This window comes from Xiphophorus hellerii, chromosome 11 (genome assembly GCF_003331165.1).
Source record: "Xiphophorus hellerii strain 12219 chromosome 11, Xiphophorus_hellerii-4.1, whole genome shotgun sequence".
In the NCBI taxonomy this organism is placed as follows: domain Eukaryota; kingdom Metazoa; phylum Chordata; class Actinopteri; order Cyprinodontiformes; family Poeciliidae; genus Xiphophorus; species Xiphophorus hellerii.
In genome coordinates, this window is record NC_045682.1 from 5,460,764 (window position 1) to 5,476,613 (window position 15,850).

Genomic DNA, 15,850 nt, shown 5'->3' on the forward strand with positions numbered 1-15,850 from the left:
TCAGCCAGAGGCCTCTTCAGATTCGTTGCGATACTGACCGCTACTGGAGCTCCTTCCTGGCCTCAAAGACTTGATGAAGACACTTGGATGATTTGACGACACTTAGGAAAAATAAGGTTTGTGGTTCCGTTACAGGAATGTTCAGGAAGCCTGAACATTTTTAGATGCTGTAAACTTATAGAAACATAGTTAAATAGGTGCTAATTTTTCATATAAACTCTGGAAAACGTCGAACACAGTACAGATACGAAGCCGACAGCAAACAGTCTATCAAATCAAATTTATTGGATTTTAAAGGGGTGCTCTCATTTCACAAGCTACAGCACATAACTCCGCTTCGTCTCAGAAAACAGCTGAGTCACATTTCAGGTAGGAAAAGTTTCCCCGAAAAAAGTCACGCTACAAAAAAACCGGAACAGATGCGTTAAGTCTGAGATAGATTCTGTATATGTATGGCAAAATTTGAGTGTTATCAAAAATAAGTGGGGCAGGAAGTGTTGAAGGTTGTGAGGGCGCTGCGTTCAAATCGGTCAGGAAAACGGAGTGATATGGACAGCAGAGTCACGCCTGAACTCCAAACGTCAAAACACTAACGCAGAGGGGTCCAAACTGTCCGCCCTGATGAACTCCAGGGCCAATCCTGACCAAATTTAAATGACAAAAACTCAAACTGAACTATATGTTAGGTCAGGTTGTGAACAAACAGAACAGCCTCATTCCAGTTTTATTTTACGTATTTTTATTTTCTGCTTTATTGTCTTTTCCAGATTTTTTTCAGTAAAATTCACTGGACGTTTGAGATTTAAATAAAAGCAAAAAGCATGGTTGGTTTGTGTTTTACCTCCTTCGGTTAAAATCTAAAATCTTTTCTAAAAAAAATAAATAAAAAAATTCACCAGTTTTGAATTTTGGACCGAACAAACTGATTCTGAGGGCCACAAACGGCCCACCAGCCACACTTTGGACACCTCTGTACTAAACAACAGACACAGCAAATGAAACCAAAATTTAAACCTCGAGCAATAGAAAGAAATTATCTGAACGACCAGTTAGAAGTTGCAAAACTAGAAAATAAAGATTTTCACCTCATTACATCAGATATTTATGAGTTAAAAACTAAAGTTGACTTTAATGAGCCTCATTTCTGCAAACTTTAATTTAAAATAAAGAATATTATAAACACAGCCACAACCTGTAAACACGGCCTGCCAACTTAGCTCTTTAAACTCTGTTTTGTAGATATAAATATCAAATATTTCACAAGGCACCGGAGACCAAGTTCGGTTCAGTCAACAGATCAAATTCAGCCCCAGGAAAAGCTTCACTCTGATATTTATTTTTTATTGAGCCACATGAAGGATTTTTCTGAGGAATGGGAAAGTTCTGACCGGACGATCCGGTCAAGGTTGACGGAGAAACCGTCAGCCGCTCCAACTCAAACTTCAGATTTAAACACTCTGATAAATGTAAAAACTGTCATAAAAGCAACAGGTGAGGAACATGATTTAGCTTAATAAATATGGCAGCTGTCATAAAGCGATGGGTTCCATGTTTTCATGCTCTGAATCTGTATAAATGCCTCAAATAGTCCACATTAATTAACCTAAAACACTTTAATGTGGGTGAATTTGTGTTGAAAATCTAAATATCTGATAAATAAGTGAGGAATAAACCTCGTCTCCAAGGTCCTCTATGTGGAGCTGATTGAATTTTAAAAATAAGAGCAAAACCAGCAAGCAGAGTCAGTGCTGACCCCTAGTGGTGACATGCGAGATGTTGGCCCCATCCAAACTCTGAAAGGCCCCTTCCAGCCCGGCTCTGATCAAATTACTAAAAAACTCAATTATAATAAATTACTGGATCCAAGCTGCAGTACACATAAAACCTGCATGTTTTATACTAAAACCCTGTAGGTTTTAACTCCTTTTCTATAACATACATGTGTTAGCAGGATTTTACTACAAAACTTAATGTTTTTACGCATAAATTTTACTAAAAACGTTCTTGTTCTACTAAAAACCAGATGAGATGCTGCAGCTGGTGGCCCAGCATGTGATTTGCTGCCCCCTAGCGTTAATCTAAATTAGCTGCATGTTTTGTCTGTTAGTTTTAGGCTGAAATGTTCTGACCAGCACAGCGTCCTCTCTCTGTTCCCTGTGACAACATTGTAGTGCAAATGACCCACAACCTCATGCAGAACGGCATAAAAACAGGGTTAATTCAAGTTTTCAAATCAGTTTTTATTATTTTATGGCAAACAAAACATCATCCTAACGTCTGGTTTTATATCTTTATAGCTTCTGGTTCTTCATTGAGGAAAATGACCGCCTGGTTTCTGGATACTCAATTGATTTTCTTAAAAGTAAAAAAACAATTAAAAACGGTTCGTTTGGCATCCTGGTCTGAAGGCCAAAGAAACCACATCGACTCTTGATTTTTATCCTTTTAGAAAATGAAAAAGTAAACAATTTCCTGGACTTAAATTTAATGTTTTCTGGTTTAATTTAGTAAAAAAATCACAGAATTTAAACCCGCTCCAGTCGTACCTTACTAATTCTTTTCATTTGAAGGCGCGGAGCAACTTACAGCTCAACGGAACAGCAAAAAATTTAGTTTATTAAATTTCACTGCTTTCAAGACAGGAGTACCATTATTAAAGTCTAATAAATAATAAATTACTTTTCAAAGTAATTTAGTTTAAAAATAGTTCTGTCTGAATTAGTAGAAATAGTCTTAAAGCTTCTTATTGGTGATTTATAAATGTATCCTGGCTATTTACTGAGCATTAAGCATTATTGTAAAGTGGGTCAACTGTTTTGAGATTTTGGTCATAAATATGTAGCTTGGGGCCGTTAACGTCATTATATTCTGTTGATTAGTGGCTCTAAAGTTTATTCAGACACACTGAAGTTAATAAATCATTTTTATTGTTACTGTATGTCAGAAACAAACTTTTGTTAAATTTGTTAAACCATTAGCAAGGAAGTCTCACCTAGCTAATCGACATGCCAGCTTTGAGCGTGAAATGACTCAGCAGTTCTGAAAATTAGCATGCGCTAATTATGTTGGCTAATTAGGAATGTATGAATTAAAATCCACTGTTTTCATTTGGTGAAGAAGGAAGTTGTGCTCAGTTTCTTCTTAGTACGATGACAAATCTGCAATGTTTTTCTGACCACTGATCGAAGTACTGCGCCCTAACCGGACCGGACTGTTGACCTATTGACCTACAACCGAAGGCGGGTCAGGAACGACACGCTATGGGTAGATTTTTGGGGACAAAACTGACAAAACATCATCAGTTTCTACCGCTAAGTAGAAACAGAGGCATAAATGGCCACTTTATTAGGTACCGCCCCCCCCATCAGAACCTCCTACATGCTGTGGTACACAGATTCAGTCGGACAGGAGTCTCCAAACTTATTTACAAAATTGTTAAGTCAAAACAAAATTCTAAAACCACAAAAAACTACAGTGTTTTGTTTTGATTAAATGAGAAAACAAAAGTCAGTTCATTTTATGTTTTTTTGAAAACAGAAAGGGGAAGCTTAAATATTTGTAGATAAAAAACTTAAGACCTTTTCACATTCTGAAAATCAAAATATGCAGTTAGAGAAACGTTCAGCCTATTGTCAGACATAAAAACTGAATTTGGATCGCTGTCTTTTAAACAAGTTGAATAAATCAAATTCACATTTGTGTTTTCTAAAGAAGTCTTCTTTTATGGTAGAAGTCAGCTGATAAACCAACAGGATAAAGGGCTGTAGGTGAAAATCCCAGTAGATCAGCAGCTTTGTGTTGGGAAGCAGTAAAACAGGTGTACCTAATAAAGTGGTCCTGCAAGTCTAAACTACGTCCACTAATATTTAGAAGATCCTGGTGAATTGTTTTTGCAGCCTAACTCCATTTTCCAAAATGAAAAATAGAATTTATAATATAAAACTTTAATAGAAGTCTGTATTTTTACGGCTAGATGCTAAAAATAAAGTTAAACAGACTGAAGGTCAGTTCAGTTTACTGAAAGTAAAAATCTGTCTTTATATTCTCGCTGTAACGGGACTCTTTGGTTTACTTAGGACTGTAATTTATGGATCTAAAAAAGTTCTGGATTATTACTGAAAGCTTTTGATGAGCTGGATATATGGCAAGCCGTTGGTATAAAAATAATCTGCATGTTAATGCATTGGGGGTGTCCATTGTTATATGTTTAACCAAGGTAAAATTAATACGGACATACTATTTTAACAATGGAAAATGTTCAGTACAATGCAAAATATTTGTCTTTTAATTTCCAGGTTTTTATCAAGAGTAGAACAACATTTATCCAGAAAATTTCCTGCACCTAAACCAGCTGTTATTTAATTTATTAAATTAGGCTAAACATAATCATTTTTGAAATAAAGTGACCCAAATTCTGCTTTTATAACTGAGAATAAATTATTTTTGGCTTCAATTGAGCCAAAAATAATTTGGAAACCAGATTCCTTTCTTATAATAAAATCCTTTTAAAGTTTTTGCCTATATATTGAATAAAATCCCTTTCCCACAAACCGAAAAAAACAAAATCTATTTACTTATTTTTATTTTTGGCCTGTGAGTACTTTAGATTCCAGTGACAAAAGGTTTGGACACCCCTGTTCAAATCAAACTTTGTTTTTGGGGGGGGTGGGGGTTTATTTAGCAACAGTGACCTAATGGGGCTTTCTGCATATTTTATTAACAAGAAGGGTTTTTTTAGCGCTTTCCTCCTGGATTTTAGGGTATTTTAATCGATCACTACAAGTTTAGAATCACTAAAACATAAGTTCAAGTTATAAAACAAAACTGAAAACTTCAGTAGTGTACTAAATAAGAAATAAACACATTCCTGTTAAAGATTAATAATGCTTTGTGTTTTAAAAATAGCTGGTAAGGTGAGTTGAATTGGTTAAAATGCTCTATCCTGTTATTTATGATTTACTTTTGATACTAATGACTTGCCATACAAATAAAGATATGCTTAATATGTTCACAAATACATTAACAGTAAAAACAAATTAAAATGCTTTAAAATAAAAATGCTACATGTATTCGATTTAAGATGTGAGGCTCAGATTTTTTTATGGGTTGATTAACTTCTTTAAGTTCTGGTTTCTGCTCTCAGAACAGATAAGATTCACCTTAAAAGCAAAACAAGGAATAATTAATGTTTGAGGTATCTGGTTTATTAAAACCTCAGAATATGTATTAATGAAGCAGCAACATATTCCTGTTCTTCCGCACGTTTTATGGAAGCTGGATGGAGGAAAACATGCGGCTGGAGGGATGAGTCCCGCCACCAGGGGGCAGCAGAGGACTCTAACCTGACTGGCTCCAGCGAATGAGAAGAAGGGAATGATCTGGAGGAACGCTTTAGCACATTAAAGAGACTCTAACGATTCAGATCACCAGACCAGACATAATGTGAGACAAAGGAAACCCGACCGGTCCGCTGGGGACAGTATCCACACCCCAAACCTCCAAACTGCTGGTTCCACCAGGTGTTCTCGAGTCTCTTTGACCCTCACTGCTTTACTGAATTCATTTAATTCAGACACTGGAGGGTTTTCTAGCTGGATTAATCTGTTTGAGGGCGTGCTAAAGTGTTACGCCATGTCTGGACTTTGACTAGGCCACTCCAAAACCATCGTTTTGGTTTTTGAGACGTTACAGAGTTTAAGATCACAACCTGACTGACGGTCGGACAAACAGCAGAACTCATGATTCCATCCACCAAGTCCTGCAGCAGCGAAGCAGTCCCACATCATGATGCCCCCACCACCGTGTTTGAATGTAGGGATGGTTCGGAAAGGCTGAGGTTTTAATCCAGACGTAACGAAACCAAAACCTTCCAGAAATATCACATCAGGATTAGTCTTTGTGCTGTTTTGGATCAGCAGTGGTTAGATCGCTCCCATGGAAGCCATTTTTGCCCAGTTTCTCTTTCTTATTGTGCAGTTGTGACCTCTGACCTTAACTGAGGGAGAAGCTATGGTTCCAGCCAATGTGTCATAAAACTTTTGTTGTGGGTTCTTTTGGACCTCCTGGATGAGTCCTTGATGTTTTCCTGGAGCCATTTTGGTACCTTAGCCTTTCCTGGGAAGGTTCTCCATGTGTGGATCCCGGTTCTACTGAGGTTCTCTGGAAACTCAGAACCTTCTAGATGGTTCTGTAACTCTTTCCAGACTGCTGGATGTTTATTTATAGTCTGTATCTCAAATTTCTTCAGATTGGAAGTGATTCGCCTACTTCAAGCTGTCAGACAGGTCCTAATGAATTGGTTGTTTTTACTCCGTTTCTCTTTGTCTGATATAAAACCTGGTTTGATGACCTGAAACACTGAAGTGTCCAAGTTCTGTTAGCTTGTGGGTGGAGGAAATAAAACCACGAAGCGATCAGAACTTTGATTGATCCCATCAGTAATTCAGACAACAGCAAAGCACTTCCTGACTCAACTTAGTCCAATGCTCTGCTATAACGTAGCTTGCTCTGCTAGCTTATATCACTGAGGCCAGTGTTAGAAATGCTGGATAATCACTGAAGATGGAGTCAGATCTGGTTAGGCCTGCTTCACGGTTCTGCACCAGGCAAAGACCGGCCCAGAAATCAGCTGACTATGGATGAAGGTTGGAACTTCCAGCAGCAGCTTTAAGCTAGCTGCAGTCTCCAAGCGACCAACCAAGAACCAGAGAACCACAGCAGCTGGAGATGGATCAGATGGTGAAGTTTTGGTTCCAACAGAACTGAATCTACTGGACTATCAGGTGGAAAGACATCCTAAGAGAGCAAAGAGTTCCCAGCAAGGAGACGCTCTACTCCACCCCCAAGGCTGGGTCCAGGAAGCCGACTGTTAACAGATCGGAGCAACAGGCCTCACCTCATCCATCCGGACCGATTCCCCCCACTAATCCAGAGGAAGTGGTTCGACCTTCACTGGTCCAGAACCGGAAGAGCCGACACTAAACCAGAACCTTCCCCACCTTGTTATCCGTAGTGTCTCATACGTTCACACAGCAGGTGACTACGACCCAAATCGGACTTTTTCCACAGCAGCCTGAACGGCCCCGTTCAGATCCGCTCCACTTCCAGACGTGAAACTAAATTGAATCCGGTAGTTTTCAAAACGTCTGCAGTTTGAACGGTCGTGTCGCATTTTATCAGAAATTTACTTGACCAGAAGAATCCAGGCAGCAAATCTGGACGTAAACAACAGCTGAAAATGATAATAACAATAATGAAGTGATGAAATCAGTCTGAGTCAGTGAACGCATCACAGCCCAACGCCACCACTCCTGGTCTGACTCCACGTCCAAACAGAACCGGGTCAGAAGCCGCAGTCAATGCTCCACTAAAGGCCGTTGCTGTGAGCTGGGCTTTCTGTTTATCAGCTGATGTGATCTGGTTCTGATCTGGTGGCCATATTGTCAGCTCTGAATAACTTTAAAACCCATCCAGAGTGCAGCGGCCATCTTTACTGCCGTAGACAGAGCGCTGCAGGAAGACGACTACGTTCTTCTTCATTATGGTGTCACAAACCGCTCACACAGAAATCTGATTACGGTTGTATTTAATTAGTGTCATGAATGGCCGCACAAACATTAAAAATGGGAGTTTAGAATCCAGACCTGCTGTGTGAACGCAGCCTAGTGCATTAATCCTGATCCGGTTTTCAATAATGACCCTACAGCTTTAAATCTGACCAACCAGACGGGGAAGTTAGAAACGTAGCGTTGGATCTTTATGTCAAGGGATGACTTCGTTACGGCTGACTGCGGCGCTGCAGAGGCCTCTGTTGCATAGAGAAGTTACAGGAAACAATAAAATCATCTGACACACAAAGTCTTCATGACTGCAAACCCTAGATGTGAAATATAATTAGCTTTTCTATAGATATTTTAATGATATAGACAACAAACTAAAACTAATCAATAAGTGTTGATTATCTTTCAGATAAATATCTACCAGGATGAGGGAATGGTCCTCATGTTCAGCAGGTTCACTTTGAGTTAGCAAACTGTCTTCAAGCTAAAATAAAACATGATTTCAATCTTTAAATCTTCATATACAGTCGTTAATGTGAAGTGCTTTAGGCAGCCACTTGTAAAGAAGTTCACATATACTGATGGATCCCACTGAGAGGCTGACCTCTGACCTCCTGATATCAGCCTCGCTAGCAGGGCGACATGTCCGGGCCTGAGGCCCAACACGGTTCAAACAAAACCTCAAACAGCTGATTTGAACTGAGGTGGTGCAGAAAAACAGAGTCTGAATGTTTAAATGGTTCAGCTGAGAGCAGAGTGAGCCTCTGCTACAGCCACACTGCAAGCCCCGCCCCCTGACGGCTCATTGGTCAGCCCATCTGTACACGTGATTGGCCGGTTTGAATATTTTAGTGTTACATTTTTCTGGACTTAATGAAACTGTTGGGGGGGAAAAAAAGAGGAAAAGATTTAAAAAAAGGAGAAAAGAAAAAAATGTAAAAAAAGAAAAGGAAAAAGTGAGGAAAAAATAACTAAGTAAATGTGGCTTTTGAAGTTTTGTGATGACCCAATAAAGGTGGCATGCTGAATTGTTTCTTTTTGTTAATAAACTGGGTTTCTGGACAATAAGTCCAGCTAAGAAGCTAGCATTAGCCTTACTGGACCAGACCCTGAGCCATCATCCTGCCTCTTCCCAGCTGCTCTAACCCCGCTCTCCTCCAGTGTAACCTAAACTGAGATTATGCAATGAAAAAGGAAATTCACATTAGAAAAATCACACAGCAGTAAATAAAAAAAAACTCCTGGATGATCCAATCCGTTTCCGATTTTAACGATGAAATCAGATCCTAAAAATAAGCCCTTGAAACTTCTGCCACCCTGAAATTTCAGAAACGTTTAATCGCCCCAATAAAGTTTCAAAATAAACAGTGTAGTTGGAATATTAATGCAGATTTGTAACAGATTTAAATGTGGATGAGGCGCTCCCAGGAGACGTGACATCAGAGCTGTAACATAACCACCAACCACTAGCGGCTAGCAGTTAGCGCCGTAACAAACCTCTCCATCAGCAGCAGCTGTACAAACAGCAGGAGTGAAAGATCAGAGAAAGTCTCCAGGAAGCTCCGCCTCCTGCTCCCAGTGAGGTGAATGTGACCTTTCTTCAGAGTGCAGTAAAATCAGACAGAGTGAGAGGTCCTTCAGGCAACAGCTTTGTTACAGAGGAGTTGGAGTATGGAGGCCCAGGAGGAGCGACAGAGAGCAGGCAGTCCTGGTGAACTACAGTACCGTAACGGGTCCAGTTAGCGCAGCCGCAGCATCAATCCTCCTTGGCGGGCGGCGGCCTGCGGCTCCGCAGGTACAGCCGGTAGCCCTTCCTCACCAGCAGCACAAACCAGTAGAGCTGCGGCGCCAGGATGCAGCAGTTACCCAGGTTGGTGGCGAGTGGCAGGTGGAAGGGAACGGCGTGCAGCGGGATGCCGTAGTGACGGCCGTACATCCAGTACATGAAGGGGAAGAGGGCGATGCGGCACATGAAGAAGGTCAGCAGCACCATGCCGCCGTTGGCCTTATGCAGCCAGCACTCCTGTAGGCTCAGCTGGAGGGGCGGAGGAGGGAGAGGAGGAAGAGGAAGCCGTCAAAATTCAACCAGCAGATGACCTGATCATAAAATATATGGATGAAAACTGAAAACTACCACTTTATTTTGGGTCCTTAAACACAACACAAAGCTTGACTTTGAATAGTTAGGTTTAAACAGGAAGTGGTGCCGCATCATTATCTAATTCCAGATGTTTCCAAACTGCCTAGGAACCCAGTCTATACAAGCTTACTGATAGAAAGTTTAGTGGAAGGATAAAATGTGGTAGAAAGAGGTACAGCGGAGTTTCACTGTTAATGTAATTTATTAAAAAACAGAAACTTTTAGATACATTCAGATTAATTTTGCTTTAATTAATGTTGGACTCGTTGCATCAGAACCCTCCACTCGTTAACAGAAGCTTCGTTTTGATGTTCTGAAGTTCTGATGAAGCTTTCTTATCATCCTGATGACCCGGGGTCGGGTCGGTTTTGGTTGCTCTGTTGTTGTGAGAGTTTCCATCCATCAGAGCTGCAGGAGGAAATCTGGATAATGAGCGCCAACATGTGGGGAACGTCGATGTGTTTTAATGAGCCGACCCGGCCAGAGGTTCTATTAGTCAGAACCGGGCCAGGTCGGGTCGGGATCGTTGGATGTAACGATGCTTTTAAAGGAAACTCAGCTGACATCATCAAACCCCGAGGTCCAAATTAAAGATGAATCATCGAGTTTTCATCGTTTATGAGAAATATTCATTTCAGCCTCTGATGTCCAAATTTAAAGAAACAGATTCTGATCAGGAAAGACAGAAAAAGGAGAAAGGAGGGAAAAATAGAAAGAAAGAGAAAGAAAGAACAAAATGAAAATCAAAGTAAAAATCAAAACAGAAGAAAAGAGAAATTAAACAAGAGAAATAAATCAAAGAAAAAGGAAATTCAGAAAACAAAATTAATAAAATCAAGAAAGAAATCAAAACAGAAATCAAGAATGAGAAAATCAAGAGAAATAATATTAAGAAAAAGAAATCAAGACAAAAAAAACAATAAAAAACCCCGAAGAAAGACAGATCCCTGTGTATCTCAGCGTACTAATAGAAAGTTTAGCAGAAGGAAAAACGTCTTGGAGGAAGGTTGGATCGGGTTTAAGTCTCTGAATTTTTTCATGTTTCTTCTAGTTAAACCCCCAGACCTGCAGGAACCCAATGAGCTTCATGGTTCTGACGAAAGGAGGGAACTTCCTGCCGATCCAGACACAACAGGAAGTCAACTGACCAGAACCAAACGACCCGGTAAACACGTTTGCTTGGTTCTGATGGTTCTGATCCGACTGGAGCAGCAGCACCGCAGTTCCTCCTGCCGACACTAGAAGTCAGCAGAGATCTGAAGGATTCACTGGGCTTACAGAAATCAGAACCTCTCACTGGACCGGATCAGAACCTCTCACTGGACCGAGTTCAGATATTTCTTGTGCTGCTGAAATATAGCTGGAACCAGAAGTTTACATACACCTTTCCAGGCCAAACTCCTCTTCAAATATATGGAGAGAAATTTTATTTAATGTCAAAATAATCAATATAATCGAGTTTTCAGTTAAAGTTCTGCATAAATGTTCAGATTCCTAGGAAGGCTGAAGCTTTCGTTGGTCTGTTGTTGCTCTGAACAGACAGAACCTTTGACTGGACCGCTGCTGTATGGTTCTGATTAAAAATAAAACTCGTTATGTTTGTTTTTCTGGTTCCGTTTCAGCAGCTGAAGTAAATCATATTCAGAGGTGAATAATTCGTCCCTCAGCAATAATCACAGCTCCTCATCAGGCCCTGAGGGGAAACGATCGGCCCGCCTCAGCAGAAGACCAGAGCTGGAGAGCTTGCATCACTTCCTGTCGGTGGGGCAAACCAGGAAGTCAGCAGCTTCAAAATAAAACGCATCAAATGTTTGACAATCTGTTAATATTTAGGTCTAATTTTCATTTTGAGTCTGGAAAATATCTGAAGCATCAATCAGTTTAAACTCTCTTTAAGTTTCCACCTGCTCCAACATTATTATTATACATTTTAAAATCCCAGATTAGCCCTTTTTACCTTTACACTCAGATTAATAAACAAACATAACCAATAACTCATGTATTGACCAATAAAAAAAAATCCCAAATCAGTTCTGTTCACCTGAAGAAAACAAACCTTTTTAAATAAATACTAAACCACCTCTGAACCTTTTTACAATTCCACCAGTAGCTGGCTGTACTCCCAGAAAACAGGAGTTAGCGTTAGCGTTAGCGTGCGTCTCACCTGGATGAGGATCTTCCCCAGGGAGACGAAGGGCGTGCTGAGCTCCGTCAGGAACAAGCAGCCGATGAAGAAATCCCCCTGGTCCTTCCTGAAGAACTGAGACAAACAGAGACAATAAAACCGTTTCCTACCAAACTTTACCAATAATCACCATCTGATCTGCCTTTTTTTTCATGGAGGAACAGTTAAAGCTACTTCAGATTTCTTTAACTGAGATTTTAGTGAAATGCTGCCATCTGGGTTTAGTTTTTAGTTCCTTGTGGAAATAAGTAGAAAAACAACAAACATTCACTTCATTTCAGTCAGATACAAACATCGTGCTACTAGGACAGAAAGCTTACGTGTTTAAATTAAATTACTGGAGAACAGTTTTAAGAGTTATATTCAACTAATCTGAAAAGGATTTGTCCAAATTGAAAACTAAATCCTGGATTTTTTCATGATACCACAGCAGTCCGACAAACAAGCTACATTTTTGTTAACAATTAAGAAAGAAAATTTGCATTTACAAAACAGGATGAAGCGCGATGTGGTGGGTTTGCCAAGCCAATCGGTGGCGTTGTAACTGTTAGAGAATGACACAAAAAGACAAACACCAAACACAGAGAAACACGGACCGGTAGACGGACCGTTGTTCTGAGGAACGAAGGGGAGTTTCCATCCAGACCATCAGAGTTGCAAGAAAAAAATTTGCAAACCGGTAAATTGTTGAACGAACCGGTAGACGGATTGGCTGAAGCACCAGCATGTGGACCAGTAGAGAGACTGGGAAACACTGAACCGCACCGGCCTGTGCTGTACCGCTCGGAGGGAGCGAGGGAATAGTTTGAGTTTGAGGCCGGTGGTGAGTAAGACCAAAGGAAGGCCAGGTTCATCTTACTCAGCTGATCTGTTCTGTGGATCGACAGCAGAACCGTTGACTGTCTGGGGGAAGAATGAAGCATGGTGGAGGCGCAGTGGCATCGTTTGCGGAACCAGATGATTTAATACCAGGAGAAAATGTCCTTCTTACAGAACAATGAACCCAAGCTACGCTCCAGGTCCACTATGACTTTGTTTGAGGAGACGTAGAAGTGGAATGAAGACTTCTGATGCTGAAGATGTCATTGGAAGTGACATTCTGTGTTTTTGCTGTGTTGAGAAATTTAAACAGTTCTTGTAGGATCCACAGTTTGTAGCTTTAACCAATAAACCCAACCTGCGGTGGCGTTAGTCCTGTTAGCAGCAGCTGAACCGGTTCAATCGGGCCGACGTTCAGAGATAAATCCCTCTGCAGTCAGAACATCAAGTCCCGACTCGTTGCTCCTTAGTTTTCCTTCTACAGGCAAATAAACGCTGCAGCTGACACAGAACTAAAACTAGGGTTCTCTCGGGTTTTTATTCTAAAAAGGGAAATTTAAAAAAAATATTTTTTGCAGTTTTTAATATTCTAGAGACCAGAACCTTAAAATGGCCTCAATGGTGGCCAACTCGTTATCTGTAGGATGGGGGTCACAACCATGAGGGCTGTGGGTGTTTAAACATCTCACGTTCTCAGTTTTGCTAATAAACTGAAGGTAAAGGCATTATAACGTTATTTTTGTTCCACCAACCGAAGCGTGCAGTGAGTCCGATCTGATCAATAAAAATATTAAAAATATGAATGTAAAAAAAAAAAAAAAAAGTGTCACACCCCCTTTGAACTTTTTCACTTTTATTGCCTTGTGTTGTGAATTAATCTGTTTGATTTTTATAAGTGTTTTTAGACCGAGTCTCAGGTATTTGTGCATGGCTGTTTTATATCGTTTATCATTTATCGTAGTAAACTCATAAGAATCTTGATTCATCGTTGTTACAATAAATTCCAGTTAATGATGTTTAAAACGTCCCAAACCTGTCTATATAGCTTCAATTGTTAGTTTTAGTATTTCCACCACCGTTTATTTAATAAAAGCATCAATAAATGTAAACGTATGATTAAATACAGTTACTGTGTGAAGTTTTAGTAATATAAATCACACTTCTTTGTGAGACTGGTTTTCTGTAAGTGTTTTACAAATACTGGGATTATTTTCAAGAGCAGTATTTGTGTTTGTGGGGGTATAATCGGTGTGGCAACAAGGCCGGTCACAATAACAAATTTTGATGGACGATAAGTTGTTCCGTTATTGGAATAAACAGTAATACTGTTGTTTTGAGACCATTTCCTGGTCTCATAATGATAATGATAATAGTATAATACATACTCAGATCAATAAAATTTACGCTCTAATGACACAGTGACGTCTATACTACTACCCAAGAAAAGACATAACAATAATAATAATCAGGTTTTATTCAATGTTGCATTTGTTTTGAATTTCACTAAAACGGCAACACATCCACAGCGGAGCCAGCTCCAGGCGGGTGGGACGGCGTGGCGTCCCGGTTATAAGTAATGAATGAAGCTTTCAAATATTGAGCAGCGGTGACTGACGCCGCCCCCAGAACAGGTGAGTCAGACCAGGTGGATAAAGAGCCTGAAAACAAAAGACAAGCCCGTCTGCAGCTGGGCTGGATTAATAAACCATGAGCCTGCAGGCCAGGCTTCACCATCTGTCACCAGAGGCCCAACCACCAGAGGCGCCTACCGATCCGCCTGGAGACTGCTGAGGCAGAACTGAGAAATATATCACAGTAAGTGAATATACAATAAATCTGCTTTTACATCATTTAAATAAAAGAGAAAAAAGTATCTCAAATCAACCTGGCCCAGTATGGGAAAGTATATATCGCTTATATAATTGGACTAAACCTCAATGTTGGGTTTAATTCTAGCAGGCACATGAAGGAATCACTGGATCAGAACCTGTCTGGCAGCAGGAAGTAGGCCTAGAGATCCAGAAAAGCAACACATCTGGTCCCAAACCAAAGGAATTCAACAACAGAAGAAAATCTGTGACGTCCATCAGATTACAGAACCAAGTGGAAGGTTCTGGAAGTCCAGAGAACCTCAGTAGAACCAGAATCCACACACCAAGCCAGCAGAATCTCTCTTTGTCTCATCGACGACGCATCCAGAATAAAATCTGAAGTCCTGCAAGCCTCACTGACCTAGTTTAGGTCAAAGGTCATGATTCAATAAGAAAGAGACAAAAATGGAAGAGTTTGAAGGCCGGAACCTCTGCTGACCCAAAAGAACACAGAGGCCTATCTAAACCTGTCGCAATAAATTAACCCTTTCATGCATAGTGGTCACTACAGTGGACAGCTATCTAAAAGCCATTTTCTTGTGCTTCCTGTGGATTTTTATGTTATAAATGCACACAGACCACTGAAGTGGACACTAATGCATCATAAAATATACCATCAACTACTGGCCATCAGCTGCAAATGCAAGAAATTATTTTTGTTAAATACAATATGGCCGACAGACAAAAAAGCATGAGTACCGACCCGGTCCCTCCTTCTACTGTAGACGACTCTTGCAAGTAAAAAAAAATATTGTGACATCAGATAACCCCTAAGGAACAATACTACTGATGTATTTTTCAAATAACAACTTTGTATTTGGACAAAATTACAATTGATCACATAAAAAAAATAAAAATAAAAAAAAAAGATTTTTACAAAAAAATGTTCCTACCTTTTTAATGCCTTAAGAAAAGAATTTTAAAAAATGGAAAAAAAATTCTGACACAAAGGATCATAATTCATGCATCAGAGGGTTAATTAATCAATTAATTGCATAGTACATTAAGATGAACATGATCATTTTAATTCTAATGATTGATATTTTTTAAATCATAATCCATTTTATTTATGGTTTGTTTGTTATATTTGGTTTTGGTTTTTACACAGTGTTCCAAATTATTATGCAAGTGATATTTTCTCAGATTTTCCTAAATGCTCAATGCAAATGATGGTCAGTATAATTTTCAAGTCATGAACTATTACAGTATAAATCATATTTTACTGAACAAAGCTCCCCATGAGAACAGGATTTCTTTCAAAAATAAAAAACTCAAA

At 39.7% G+C, this 15,850-nt stretch overlaps 1 protein-coding gene across 1 annotated transcript in view; it reads right to left on the reverse strand.

Annotated features, from left to right (window-relative positions):
- Window positions 1–265: 265 nt before the first annotated feature.
- tlcd3a (TLC domain containing 3A) overlaps window positions 266–15,850 on the reverse strand; it is a 32,240-nt gene continuing 16,655 nt past the window's right edge. The window contains exons 4-5 of the mRNA XM_032576658.1: window positions 11,864–11,959; window positions 266–9,594 (exon numbers count right to left, since the gene is read on the reverse strand). Of these exons, the coding sequence (XP_032432549.1) occupies window positions 9,316–9,594; window positions 11,864–11,959 (375 nt within the window). The 3' untranslated portion in view covers window positions 266–9,315. The remainder of the gene's footprint in view (window positions 9,595–11,863; window positions 11,960–15,850) is intronic.